At 39.2% G+C, this 15,493-nt stretch overlaps 1 protein-coding gene across 2 annotated transcripts in view; it reads right to left on the bottom strand.

The window, feature by feature from the left end:
- RRAGB (Ras-related GTP binding B) overlaps positions 1 to 15,493 on the bottom strand; it is a 38,496-nt gene that overhangs the window by 16,974 nt on the left and 6,029 nt on the right. Inside the window, exons 4-6 of one of the 2 annotated variants that reach the window (XM_011977766.1) lie at positions 11,724 to 11,807; positions 9,750 to 9,816; positions 7,333 to 7,555 (exon numbers count right to left, since the gene is read on the bottom strand). In XM_011977766.1, the coding sequence (XP_011833156.1) occupies positions 7,333 to 7,555; positions 9,750 to 9,816; positions 11,724 to 11,807 (374 nt within the window). The remainder of the gene's footprint in view (positions 1 to 7,332; positions 7,556 to 9,749; positions 9,817 to 11,723; positions 11,808 to 15,493) is intronic. The other variant, XM_011977767.1, reaches the window with a different exon arrangement.

The raw sequence follows: 15,493 nt of genomic DNA, 5'->3' as shown, positions 1-15,493 counted from the left end.
AGGCAGCAGGAAGGCTTATGGCCTGGGGCAGTTTTGCATTCTGAACACAGACTGCCTGGGACCCAGCTAGCCGTTGCCAGCAGAAGACTGTGGGTGTGAGACCCACCTTGTCAAGAGTGTGGGAGTTGGGTGGGTCTCACTGACACCTGCTACTCCTTCTCCCAATGTGGATTCTTTTGTGCAGCAGAGTCAGTTGTGCTTCTCCCTGGAACATTACCCTAGTGGCCAGGGAACTGCCCTCCAAGCCCCATTGGGACCACTGCTTGTGCTTACACATGAGGAGCCAGAATGCAAATCTGTTTGATCCAGCCCAAACTTGGGTTTGCCCCTCCAACTGCCTTGGTAGCATAACACAACAGACAGGGACTTTTGGGAGTTTCATGGCCTTGCCCATCGCCTGAGACACAAGTACTTCCCCTGGGTATCACAAGTCAGGCACAAATCCCACGGCCACCATAGCAATTGGCTCTCTCCTGCAAACACCACCTCCTGGCTAGAGACCAATTGGTGCAGCCCATTACAACATCTGCTGACACAACAACACACCACTTGAGAAGGAGAAAACTTCTGCATGACCTCAGCTAACATCATTTACCCACACCATCCCAGCTAATCAGGAGGTCTTGAGCCTATTCATCTGCCCAGTACATTACTACTACAGCTGGGATTTGAGAAAGCCATCACAGTAATGCTATTTTTAGCCAGGGAAATCTTTCAGAGTCTATGTCATTCCCCTGCTACCCTTATCATAGCTTGTGCTTACACCTGCTGCTGGGAGACCAGAGGGCAGGGCAGCTTGGTCCAGATCCACCCAACACTGTCCCCCTCTGAAGCTCAGAGCAGAGCCTAAGCCACTGCACATCCTGCAGACCTGTCCACAGCCTGAGGCATCAGACAGCTTCTCCACTTGGCTGATAAGAAGCATCAGTGACCAATTCTCCTCAGAAGGAAGAACGAAAATTACAGGTGAATAATCTCGTAGCCCAAACGGAATGTTAAGCGGAGAGTGCTGGAGCTTATCAGAGAGTTCACTGGAAGAATCTGTGACACACCAAAAAAGAAAAAAGAAAGTAACAAGAAGCTGGCAGAGATCAAACCCTGAGAGACTTAGTAATCTGTGGACAGGGGAGATGGGAGTGCTCTTGGCCTCTCTGGCCCTTGCAGCAGACTGCTGGTATCCAAGCTCAAAGAGGGCTTCTCTGCACTCGTGAGCACAAGTACCAGAGTGAGCTGTGATTTACGGACTCCTCAAGGGCATTACCTTGCTAGCACAAGGTCCCTTCACTTTCCCTCTGGACCGGAGCTATAGCAGTGGGTGCCATGCTGGATGTGCACCCATTGTGAGACTTTGTTTTGCTCAGGGACCTTCAATCTTTGTGTCTTCACATCACTGGATGATTTGCACATATTCCCCCAGCAACAGCTTAGAGTGTGGAAGCCCCACAAGGTGGCTAGACCAGATGAGCAGCAGGATTCACAGCTGTCTGGCCCTCAGGGACTGCCACACCTATGGGAGCAGGGAGTGCACCACATCAAGGGAGCACCCTGTGGGACAAAAGAAACCAGACTGCAGGCCTTGAGTCCCAGAAGTTTCCACTTGTGGGAAGTTTCCTTCAGCAGAGGCACAGGTGCAAGGCCATGCTCAGTGGTGAAAAACTGCAGTTCTACCCCAGCAGTCAGGCAGCTCCAGGGCTCACGAAGGGACCTAGAGAAGGAAACTTCTCCCCCTTGCCCAGCACTTGCAGATACAGGTGGGGCTTCTCTTCCAGGAACTCAGCATGAGTGTGCCTACAGACAGTCTTTCTGGAGCACTTCAGGGTGACTACATCTCCACAAGAGGAGTGCCTTCTGGGTTCAGGCTTGCATAAGAAGTAAAGTCACAACTCCTCTTTACACGGAATGCCAGCATTCCTGCAGATGGACAGAGGTGCTTGTCTGATCTGAATATCCAGAACACTGGGACAAGGGCATGATGAGGAAGCAGATGGCTTTCCTGCTGGCCTGGGAGAGGAGCTGAGATGGCTCCCTTCTGTCCCCTTGCAAAGACCTCAGTACATTTCAGAGAGCTCCCCCAGCCAGCTCAGTCAAGGCTGGGCCTTCTGCCCACAAACGGGATACTGCATATACCCACCTGCTTCAGCTGCAGCTGGTTTTCACCTGTGGGTGCCTGTACTAGCATGAAGGCTGAACTATTCAATGGCAGAGGTCTCATGAAGCTTATCTCATTCCCCAGTGGTATGCACTTTGTTATTTTTTCCCCAGTATACTTCTCACAAAAATAACAAAATGTACACCATGGGGAAATGAGATAAGCTTCATGAGACCTCTGCCATACTGGCCCATGGGAGACAGTAAGCCTTCTCACACACCCAGCACACTGCTACTATAACCAGCAGCTAAGAAAGCCATTGCACAAAGATTCTGTACAACCAAAGAGCTCATACACAGTCTTTGACACTGAAAGCACCCAGAGCCAAAGCTAGGTGACCATACACTACACCCATTAAAGTCACATCCTCAAAGGGAGAAAAAAATTTAAAAACCCAGTAAAATCAGAAATAAATTTAAAAATAATAAGAGGAAATTATCTACCCAAATGAGAAGGAACCAGAAAAATGATTCTGGCAACGTGCAAAAACAGAGTTCTACAACACCCCCAAAAAGATCACACGAACTCTCCAGTGATGGATCCAAACCAAAATGAAATATTTGAAATATCAGATAAAGAATTCAAAATGTTAATTATTAGGTTGCTAAATGATATCTAAGAGAAAGTTAAAAACCAACATAAAGAAATAACTGGACCAAGTAGAAGAAGAATTTCAGAGCTTGAAGACAAGGCTTTCAAATTAACACAATCAGATAAAAATTTTTAAAAAGGAATTAAAAGAAATGAACAAAGTCTCCAGTAAATATGGGTTTAGGTACAAAACATTCAAATCTAAGAATCACAGGTGTTCTTGAGGGAGAAGAAAAAGCAAAAAACTTGGAAAACCCATTTGAGGAAATATTTGAGGAAAATTTTCCTGGTCTTGCTAGAAATTTAGACATCCAAATACAAGCAGCTCAAAGAACTCACAGCAGATTCATTATAAAAAGGACATTACCAAATCATCAGGCTATCTAAAGTCAACATGAAGGAAAGAATTCTAAGAAGAGTGAGACAAAGGAATTGGATAATTTATAAAGGAAAAACTTATCAGACTAACAGCAGACTTCTCAGCAGAAATCTTACAAGCCAAAAGGGATTGAGTCCTATCTTTAGTCTCCTCAAATGGAATAACTGTCAGCCAAGAATTCTCTGTCTATCAAAACCAAGTTTCATAAATGAAAGAGAAATGAAGTCTCTCCCAGACAAGCAAATGCTGATGGAATTTGTCTCCACTAGACCAGAACTATAAGAAATGCAAAAGGAGTTCTAAATATCAAAATGAAAGGTCATATGCACCAGTATGAAAACGCTTGAATGCAAAAATTTCACAGGACTTATAAAACTGTAACACATTGAAGAAAATCAAGCAACTAGGTAGCAGCACGATGACTGCAACAGTACATCACATGTCAATATTAACATTGAATGTAAATGGTCTAAATGTGCCACTTAAAAGATACAGATGGACAGAATGGAAAAAAACACAAACCAAATATCTGCTGTCTGCAAGATACCCAGTTAACTTGTAAAGATGCTTATAGACTTAAGATAAATGGGGAGGAAAAATATTCCATGTTAATGGAAACCAAAAGTGAGTGGGAATAACTATTCTTAGATAAAACAGACTTTAAATCAACAACAGTAAAAAAGACAAAAAATGTCACTATACAATGATAAAGAAATCAATTCAACAAGAAGATACAACAACCCAAAATATATGCACGCCTAACTCCAGAGCTCCCAGATTAATAAAACGGAAACTACTATACCTAAGAAAAAGAGATAGAAAGCAATACAATTATAGTGGAGGACTACAACACCCCATGGACAGCACTGGATAGATCATTGTGACGGAAAGTCAACAAACAAACACTGGACTTAAACTGGACTCTAGAACAAGTGGATTTAACAGATATTTACAGGAAATTCTACCCAAAAACTGCAGAATAGACATTCTTATTGTCAGCACATGGGACTTTTTCAAGGTAGACCATATGCCAGGCCACAAAACAAGACTTAATAAATTTTAAAAAATCAAAAGCATATCAAGTATCGAATCAACTCAAAGCAGAATAAAACCATAAATCATTTCCAAGAGGAACTCTCAAAACCATACAAATATATGGAAATTAAATAGTCTACTCTTGAATGATCTTTGGGTCAAAAATAAAATCAAGATGGAGATTAAAAATGTTTTTGAAATGAGTGAAAATACTGACACAAGTTATCAAAATTTCCGCGATATAGCAAAAGCAGTGCTAAGATCAAAGTTTATTGCACTAAATGCCTACATCAAAAGGACAAAAAGATCACAAATTTACAACCTAACATCACACCTCAATGAACTGGAGAAACAAGAACAAGCCAAACCCAAAGCTAGCAGAAGAAAAGAAATAAGAAATAACAAAGGTTAGAGTAGAACTCAAGAAAACTGAAAATAAATTAAAAAAATACAATGGTCAATGAAACAAAAAGTTGGTTCTTTGAAAAGATAAACTAAATTAATAAACCACTAGCTAGATAAAGTAAGAAAAGAAGATTCAAATAAGCTCTATCAGAAATGAAAATGGAAATATCATACTGATAACACAGAAATACAAAGGATGACTGAGACTACTATGAACACTTCTATGCACTCAAAGTACAAAATCTAGAGGAAATGGATAAATTCTTGGAAATACACAACCACACAAGCTTGAATCAGGAAAAAAAAAAAAAAAGAAAGAAATCCTGAACAGAGCACTAACAATTAGTGAGACTGAATCAGTTAAAAAAAAAAAAAAAAAAGCCCAAAATCTCCCAACCAAAAAATCAAAACAAAACAAACAAACAAACGAAACACCCAGGACCAGATGGATTCACAGCCAAATTCTATGAGACAAAGAACTGATGCCAATCCAACTGAAACTGCCCCAAAAGATTGACAATAAGGGAATCCTCCTTAACTCATTCTACAAAGCCAGTGTCATCCTGATACCAAAGCCACAAAAGGACATAAAAAAAGAAAGCTACAAATCAATATACTCAATGAACATAAATGCAAAAATCTTCAACTAAATATTAGCAAACCTAATCTACCAGCACATCAAAGAGATCATTCACCAAGATCAAGTCGGTTTCATCCCAGGGATGCAAGCATGGTTCAATATACACAAGTCAATAAATGTGATTCACTATATAAACAGAATTAGAAACAAAAACCATATGGTCATCTTAATAGATGCAGAAAAAGCATTCAATAAAACAGAGCATCCCTTTATGATGAAAAACCTCCAACAAACTAGGTACAGAAGAAACATACCTCAAAATATTAAGAGCCTTTTATGAGAAACCCACAGCCAACATCAAAATGAATGGAGAAAAGTTTAAAGCATTCCCCTTAAGAACTGGAAAAAGACAATTATACTCACTTTCACCACTTCTATTCAACATAGTACTAGAAGTCCTAGCCAGAGCAATCAGGCAAGACAAAGAAATAAAGGTGATCCAAATTGAAAAAAGGAAGTCAAACTATCTCTTGTTTATAACTCAGGAATGGAAAACCAAATACTGCACATTCTCGCTTGTAAGTGGGAGCTAAGCTATGGGTACACAAAGGCATACAGAGTGGTATAATGGACACTGGAGACACAGAAACGGGGAGGTTGTGGGGGGTAAGGGAAGAAAAATTATCTACTGGGTATAATGTACACTATTTAAGTGATGAATGCACTAAAAGCCCAGACTTGACCATAGTACAATTCATCCATGTAACCAAAAACCACACATAACCATAAAGCTACTGAAATAATAAAATAAATAAAAATACTAAAAAAACCACAAAATTACAAGTGAATAAAACACTTCTAAATGTTTAAAGGAGCTCATTTATTGGAATGCTGTAAATTTTTCTACTGCAATTTTGGCTAGGAAATAAAGTGATTTTTAAAAGCAAACGAGAACAAAACAGCAAGCGTAGTAACAAGGCCCTCACAAACTCAAGACCCAAGTTACACACATGATTTTATGCTGAATTAAAACCATATTAATTATTAGGTATTAAATAGTAATTAATACTTAATGACAGAAGTTGAGGAAGAGCTAAAAAGACTACTAAATAATCAAAAGCAGTTTTCTGAGTCAAATATGGAACCCTTCAAATGGTTTTGAAAGCCTATAAGCTAACCTATAAATATCAAAACACTAGAACAGTGGAGGCAATCCTGTAACTAGTCATATAAAGAAGTATTCCTTACCAGAGCAATTACCAAAACATCCTTTCATTAAAGGATTTCCTTAGATTCTTATACTCCAACTCAAAGAGTAACTGTATTCCTCTATATGACCAGCATATCCCAAAACTGCTTTCCTTAGTTTCATACCCTTAGAAATAGAGAAGGATCTTCTCTTTCAGCATAGACCTTAAAATCCAATCCTCTTATTTTATATTGAGCAAACTAGACAGACTATATTGAAGCTAGACTATATGACTTGCCAATCCTGTAGTCTCACAGCTAAGCAGGAGTTTACCCATTTTACTATGTCTTTCTATAATGGGCCTTTGAGCCTTCTCGGGGCTATTTTGGTTTGTAGATAACTATCTATATTTGTTTTTTTGTAGGGGAATGAAGACTGGTTATCTCCTACTCCACTATCTTGGTGACATCACCTGCTACTGTGCCTTCTCTGGTTTAAATTTGTGTGTACTAACTCCCACGTCAGAAAGAGAAATTTACTATATCAGTGCAATTATGAGGGACCTGGCATAGTGCCTAACACACTGTGGTTGGCACTTGAACTGGTATATACCAGTTTCCTAAGTCAATCTAATGAAATCAGCAACCTCTCTTCATCTCACTCCTAGTGGGTCTTAACCTTGACACTACCTCCCTGCTTTGAAGGACAATAAAACTGGGGCAGCAAATATATTTTAAAAATAAATAAATGCTGCTTAGTGAGATCACTTGGACAGATTTCTTGCCTAATTCTGGAAATTATTTACTAATAAATAATATCTTTCCCTTATCATTGAAAATGTGTTTAAAAGAGTGTTTTGTCAAAGCAAATGACAAAACTTTACTTTGAAAACTTCTGCTGACCTTTTATTCCTGAAAAAAATGGTACAAATTAACCTATACCTCTACAAAATAAGTTTGCAAAGCATGTCAAGCATTTGGTGCAGTGCTTTTTCTGTTTCTTACCAGGTCCCGTTGATCCTCCTGTACCAGATCCATTTTGTGTACCAAGCAAAATATTTTGGCATCTGGAGAGTTCTGCAGAATGGCCTCCAGGCATGATTGGTAATAGTGCATGTCCTTTTCCAGTTCGCGGCTCTCCACATCAAAGACATAAATCAGAACCTCCACATTTCGGAAGATGTTGTCCCGTTGGCTAGTAAAATAATTTTCCATGAAGGTGTCTTGCCTGGTAGAAAAAAAATATATAGTAAGCAAATCCGCAGTTCAATCACTCCTCCTTATGACCTATTTTTGTTGGCTTGATCAATGTGAAAGATAACCTTAAGGCTTCAATCTAAAGGGCAAATCATAACAAATAAGTCTGGCCTTACCTTCTTACCTCTTGAGGCACAACTTGAGCCAACAAAAGAAGTTTGCAAAGCATGTCAACCATTTGGTGCAGCCCCTTTTCTGTTTCTTACCAGGTCCCACTGATTCTCCTGTACCAGATCCATTTCTCTGCCCCTCTCCTTATATTCTAAACACACTGACTTTTTCTCAATTCCTCAAGTGACACATGGTTTATCCACTATGTAGCCTTTACACATGCTGTTCACTCTGTCTCAGATGCTACCCCCCACCTCTTCATCTAGTTAACCCCTGCTTGTCTCTTTAGATTTCAGTTCAATCCATATTTCCTCACAGAAACTGCCCATGGCCTCCTGACAGGTCAATCCACTAAGCATAGGCTCTTATATCAATACATTCCTCTTACTTCTAACACTTACCACAGGTTATTACACTTGTTTGTGAGAGTTTTTCATTAATACCATTCACTTCCCTAGACAGCAAGTTCCATGTATGTTACTATTCTTCATAGTTTCCCAGCTTCTAACAGTGTTAAGTACTCAATGAAAATTTGCTGAATGAATAACTCAACAGTCAAATATTCTAAACTACATTAAAATGACTCCAATGGTAACTTTTTTTTTTTTTTTTTTGAGATGGAGTCTTGCTCTGTCGCCCAGGCTGGAGTGCAGTGGCCAGATCTCAGCTCACTGCAAGCTCCACCTCCCGGGTTTACGCCATTCTCCTGCCTCAGCCTCCCGAGTAGCTGGGACTATAGGCGCCCGCCACCTCGCCCAGCTAGTTTTTTTGTATTTTTTTGTAGATGTTGCTCTCTGCTCCTTAGGCTAAGTGCTGCTTTCCAGGAAGCTCTCAATTACCACTTGGCCAGCAGAAAACAGTAGCATTCGGTAGTAGGAGAAAAAAATCAGCAACCTAGGTTCTAGTCCTGCACTTTGCTATTAATTAGCTGTGTGAACTCAGCAGAATCATAATCTCCCCAGGCCTCAGCAGCCTTATCTGTAAAAACGAAGATCATCACATCTTAGTGCCTAAAAGCAAGGGACTTGGGACTAATGTCTTAACACGGATTCGAAAATTAGAACCAATGATAATGAGGAAGGATTTGTATGGAGATAGGTGCTAGGATGTTAAGTGATCCATCTGCTATCAGGAATGGAGTCATTTTCTTATAGAGTATTTAGCTATTGCATTATTCTTTCAACACATATTCACTGAGCACCCACTCTATGGCTGGCTCTATGCTAAGAGCTGGGATACACTGAGCTAACAATATCTATGCATTTTGTGAGGCACTCTGCTATGCAACTTTGTATAAATTATCTTAATCATCAAAACAACCCTATGAGCTGGTACCATTGCCTTCACTACTGTACAGATGAAGAAACTGTGGCTCAGAGAGTTTAAATGATTTACCCAAGATAACACAGTTAACAGAGCTGAGGTGCAAACCCCAACCTGACTCCAAAACCTATGCTCCTATCCACTGTGCAATGCACACTGCTCCTTCAGCACAGAGATGCAATGGCCATAGGGTAGGGAGCAACATCAGCATACATCCATAGTGTGTGTACATTTGTGATGGAATATGTGGTGAATACTTTGCTCATAAGAGGAAGAGCTAACTCCTACTCTTCCAAAAAGTAGGTCACTTAGCTAGAGAATGTGTGCTCAGTGTCTGATCTACAGTATTGAGATTGCCTGGAGAAAATTATTGATGTTTTATTACTAAGAACAAAGTAGTATGGTATGACAGCTAAGAGCTCAGCACTGGTGTCAGGATGCCTGAGACAGAAACCTAATTTATTCCTCCACAAAAGGGGATAATCTATCCCAAACTACAGATACCTAGATAGAGCTTGGATTAGTGCTATTTAAACATGTCACATACAGAGGGCATTTTCACAATTCCATAAAAGTCAGAGATGTTTATTGACTCAAGTGTGAATTTTGAACTAATTTCTATCTAATCTATTACAAATGATAGTTACTCTAGGTGTATTCACCATGCTGATATGCTAGATGCCATGATTACTGACATCAGCTTCACAAACAAGTAAGCAGATGGTACTTACCCACCACAATCCCACAGGTTCAATACCAGGTTTCCCAGAAATCGAACATGAGAATGTTCTACATCAACTGGAAGACAAATATGACAGATCTAGTAATTATAGCAGGTGAAGTGAAATTCAAAATAAGCAAAGCACTAACCCATGAAATTTAGAAGGACCAAAGTGGAGTGAAATGCTCAAAGCCACAACAAGAAGGTGATTTTCAGCTGAGTAGTGTGGTTTAGTGGCAAGGTGGGCACCTAAACTACCCTGAGCTACAGAATTGGCTCTCATGTAAGTCATTTTACTTTTTAGTAGTTTAATACCTAGAGCAGAAACAATCTCCAATTACAATACTTATGTTAAAATTTCAACATGTAATAGATATATACCATTTAATCAGTCTTCCCTGTCCCACCTGCCCCCACCAACCTCACACACACACACAAATTAAAAAAAAAAGTAACAAAAAACAAACATAACACATAACCAAATGAACTCCTGCTATTGATTTCCTTTCCAGTTAATGACCCTAACTTTTTCCCACTTTTGACTCTTCTATCCACATTCAATACATTGCTAGTCCTTTGTAATCTCTCTTAATTCCATTCTTTATTTTATAACCCACCACAAACACTAAGGAAGCCCCTTATCATCTGTCTACACTACTACAATAGCTCCATAACTGACCTCCCCACCAAAAAGCCTTACTCACTTTTACTTCATCCTACAGGCTACTGTCAGGCTCATCTTCTTAACACTACTTTGAACATGTCACTCCCCATTCAAAACACTTTCAATGGCTCCTCCATGCCTATGGGGAGGCATTCAAGGTCCTTCACAATTTGGCTTCCAGTCTACCTATACATTCCCCAATGATCCACATTAATAAAGCCTTTCACTCCAGCCCAATTTGGTTTATTCACAGTCCTCCCAAACCCCACTACCTCCCCAACCCCCAAAATACTTTACACCAGGGGTCGCAAACTTGCTAACAGGGGCCAGGCCAGTAAACGTATATGAGCAAAGTTGGCCACATATGGAGGGTAAACATCTACCCAATGGGATAGTAGAGTGAGCAGCAGTTACTCAGCTCTGGTTCCTTTGCCATGCAGGAATGGGGGCTCTGGGTTACCAGACCTTTAAGTTTTTCAGCAGTAGTGGGAAATCCATTTTTATGAAAACTTTTACATGTTGATAACTAATTGCCATTTTTAGAAAACATCACATGGGCCAAACAAAACACATCTACAGGTCTTATCCAGGATACAGGCTGCCTGTTTGCGACCTCTGAGTTACACTTCCCTCCCCTCTATTCTTCACCTACTCTGTTCATCTGCCTGGAAAGCCCTCCCCATCTTTCTTTCAAACTATATTCATCTTTTAAGAGCCAGCCTAAATCCCACCTCCTCTAAAAGCCCTGCCTGGCTACCCCCACTTACCGTCATCTCTCCCTCTGAATTCATTCAAACATTTATTAAGCATCTACTCTCTGCCAGGCACTAAAAATCCCAAGGAGTAATAATGAAAGATTTTATCCTGAAAATTTATCAAAGTCTAGGAATTATAATCTATACAATTTGTGATAATCAATCACACAGTGATATTTCTCCTATGACTATCTCAAAGCTATTGCTTAAATTGACTGCTATCTAACTTTTGTGCAATTTTATCTTCTTATAAACTACATTGTAAGCAACAGAGCATTATTTTAAAAAGCACGGGCTTTGGAGTCGAACAAATCTTCATTCAAATATCATGGCTCTACCTCTCTGTGTGACCTTGGGCAAGTCACTTAAGCTCTGAGTATTAGTTTCCTCTTCTATTAAAAAAGAAAGTGGGCAGGGGGGCGCGGGGCATAGCATTGACCTCACAGGATTACTATGAGGATTCAATGAATTATCATACATAAAGTGCCTGGCACGTAGTAGGTGCTCAAACTACTTCCCTTCTCCCCTTTACTTCCCCCTCCTTGGAAAAGGAATCATATCTTACATGTCTTTGTATTTCCAACAGAGTCTACGAGAGAGTAGGTGCTCAAACTGCTATTAATTTGAAGACTATGTATACGGTCTAGTACTAAAAAAAAATGGAAAGAAGTGCTACTGAGAAAGGGAAAGACAATAACAAAAGAAGTGACAGGATTCAGTGACTGTTTAGACATGGGGCACATGGGATAGAAATCAGGTTTCTACTCCCATATCATAGAAATTATTCTCATCAAGTGACCAATGGCCCCATAACCAAATCCAATGGACCTTTTAGTCCTTGTCTTACTTTCTGCAGCATGACACTGTTGACTACTCTCTTCTCAAAAAATTCTCTTCTCTTGGTCTCTGATATCATATCTACAACTTATCTGGCAGATCCTCCCTTACAATTCCTATTCTTCTTTCTGTCCCTTAAATGTTGGGAGTTCTTCAGGACTCCATCCTTGGCCACCTTCCCCAAGGCAAGCTAGTCTATTCGTATTATTTTATTTGCCATTTAGACACTGATGACTCAGAAACAGGTATCTCCAGGACAGATTTCTCTCCTACTTTTCTGACATATATTACAAATCTCCATTTGAATAAACCACAAGTATCCCAAACTCAACGTATCCAAGTATATGTAGCTCATCATCTCCCCTTTCTTCCTACAAATCTATTCCTCTTTCAGTCTTCTCCATCTCAGTGAATTCAACCAGTTGCCTAAGCCAAAACCTCAGTTTCATCCTTCAGTCCGCTTTTTTCCTCATCATTCTCCCTAAATCTACCAGGAAGTCTGGCTGACTCTATCTCTTAAATAGATCTCAAATCCATTTGCTTCTCGCCATATCCACTATCATCACCCTAGCCCAAACTAAGCCCCCATCATCTCTCACCTGGTCTACTAAAATAGTTTCCTAACTTATCAACCTCTTTCTAACCTTGCCTCCCTCCAATCTATCCTCCATATTACAGATAGAGTGATCTCTCTCCAAAATGCAGATTTTCATTCTTCTTTAAACAGAAAAAAACCATGTCTCTCTGCATATGCACAATTGTATACACCCAGAAAAGAAAGGGCCAGAAGGATAACCTCAAAACTACTAATTGTGGTTGTCCCTAGGAAGCAGGCCTGAGAGGGAGAAAAGAGGCTTTTCACACGTCTGTAATGTTTGAATTTTTCACAAGTACTACTTTTGTAATTAAAACTGAAAATTAAAAATATAAAATATAAATCTGCTCATGTTGCTTTTTTTTTTTTTAACACTTTCCCTAATCCCCGGGACCTGTAAAATATCGCTCTTCTGTTTAAAACTCTCTCTACCCTCAGGTCCTACTACCTAACTTGGCTTACAAGACATTTTATGATCTAACCACCCACTTCCTGCTTCCCTCTTTAGTCTCATGTCTTCCATATATGGCTTTCTGGCTCTCCTAGTCTTCCTACCCTATTATCACAAGAACAACTAAAAAGAACCAAGAACAGAGCTTTGGGGAATGACACACACTTACGGGGCAGAAAGAAGAAAATACTATGATAAAGATTTTTTTTAAAGAGAGATGGGATGGTTAAAGATAATGGAAGAAAACCAGGGTAACAGAGCATTAAATAAAAGCCAAGGGAACAGAGAATTTTGAGAAGGTAGGAAATCTTGGAGCCGTCAACAGTGTTTGAGACTAAAATACTTCATAATCATTTTTATTGACAAGTTTACTGTTCCAACAAATACATTTTAGCAGCCCCCTAATAAATTAATAATATCACAATCATGTACTCTTACTTCAAATTTCAAAACACAGTAGGCTCTAAGTTTAACAAAATAAAACTGGACTATTTTCAGCAATGAGAAACTAGAAAAACACTAAAACATTAAAATCAATGTAATATTTTAAAAGTACTCTTACTACTTTTAAAGAAAATCAGCAACTACATAAAGAGGACTATCAAGTAAAAAGTAATGCACTATATATGTATTTTGAACTTGTCTATAAGTTTAGCAGTAGAACCCAGGTATTTCTTTAGCAATGACAAACTAGCTAATGATGATATCCTAAAACATAGTATTTTAAAGTATACTTTCACTACCTGTAAGGAGATACAGTGATTACTAACAAAGTATTAGTAATAAAGGTTCTGCTTGAGATATTCTAAGGACAAGAGCCCTGTCCTGTTCTCTGTGCCTCCTACATAAAAAGTTCCAGAAAAGCACTTGCTAAATAAATGGTTTGCCTTAATGTATAGGGTTCATATAATTCGCAAAATTCTGTTCACAATAAGGCTGCTAGGTTATATCAAAACTATTTCAAGCAGTTTGAATAGCTCTGAAATGTTGGTTGCAAGACTGTTCTCTGGATTCAGGGTAATAAGTCAACTCTGATCAGCTATATAAAAACAGCAACAGCAACTGGATTAGAAAAAGGTGCTTCAACAAAGTGTGCAGAATTTAAAACAGAAATAAAAATACGTCTGCCAGGAATTGTTAGGAGAGGGTAAGCTAGATAGAATGTGGCATAAGGAATAAGGGAAGAGCATAGATTGACATTCCAGCTCTGATACTTCCTAGCTTAGTGATATTAACTTCTAAGTTGTACCTCCTTCTTTATTCCCTATAAAAATGAAGTTAAGATGAGAACTAAAGTAAATAAAACAGTACACAAAAGCCTGACAAATAACAGTTGTTCAGTAACCATTAGCTTCCTCTAATCTACTGAAACCATAAGGGTAATTAGGCCCAAATATTTAACTTGAAAGGAAAAAAAAAAAAGTTTTAATCTATCAAATCAAGACAGAGAGAAGTTTGGACAGGTAGACTTTCCAGAGGCCAGAGCTACAGATGTCAATTATAGAGGCATGACAGGCCATGGGACATTATCCTGACCAAAACTTTCGACCAATGACTTAAATGAAAACTAGATGAGATATTCATCAAATGTACAAACTCCATGGAGTTAGGAAATATAGCTAATATATCAGATAAGAGAATAAGTAGCTAAAATGAAAATAGGATCCAATCCCTTTTTTTATGGATGAGAAAAAAGGGATTGGACTTGTTCTGAATTTCACAGTTAACAAACAAAGGGTACAGGAACATATCATGGGCTAAAACAAACAAAACTAAATAATTTAATAGAAGTAAGCATTTATTCTTTGGTTTAAAATATTAATTGCCCAAAAGCCAGAAGGGTATGTGTTTTAATAACAACATATTTGAAAGGGAATTTGAATATATTTGAAAGGGTTTTTTGGTAAGACTCCTCATAACAAAACTTACTCCAGAAAAGGAGGATACATGTTAGACTGTGCTAACAGCAATGTAATGTCCAGAATAACAGATGTGATAGGCCCACTCTGCCCTGATCAGACTCCACCTGCATCCAAGTCTCAGTACCATAAGAAAAATGTAGACAAGTTTGAACAAGTCCTTAAAAATGTTTCAAAATATGTCAAATGAGAAATAGATGGAAGAGCTGGACATTTTTAACTTAAGGAAGACATGATTTGTGAAGCAAGATGGCCGGGCATGGTGGCTCACACCTGTAGTCCCAGCACTTTGGGAGGTCAAGGCGGGAGGATCACCTGAGGTCAGGAGTTCGGGACTAGCTTGGCCAACGTGGTGAAACCCCATCTGTACTAAAAATAAAAAAAATTAGCTGGATGTGGTGGTACACACCTGTAGTCCCAGCTACTTGGGAGGCTGATTCAGGAGAATCCCTTGAACCAGGAGGAGGAGGTTGCAGTGAGCTGAGATCATGCCACTGCACTCCAGCCTGGATGATAGAGCAAGACTCTGTCTC

The sequence above is a fragment of the Mandrillus leucophaeus genome, unplaced genomic scaffold (genome assembly GCF_000951045.1).
Source record: "Mandrillus leucophaeus isolate KB7577 unplaced genomic scaffold, Mleu.le_1.0 Scaffold1837, whole genome shotgun sequence".
NCBI lineage: Eukaryota > Metazoa > Chordata > Mammalia > Primates > Cercopithecidae > Mandrillus > Mandrillus leucophaeus.
Note: the sequence above shows the minus strand (reverse complement) of the source record. Positions and strands in the feature narration are given on the sequence as shown.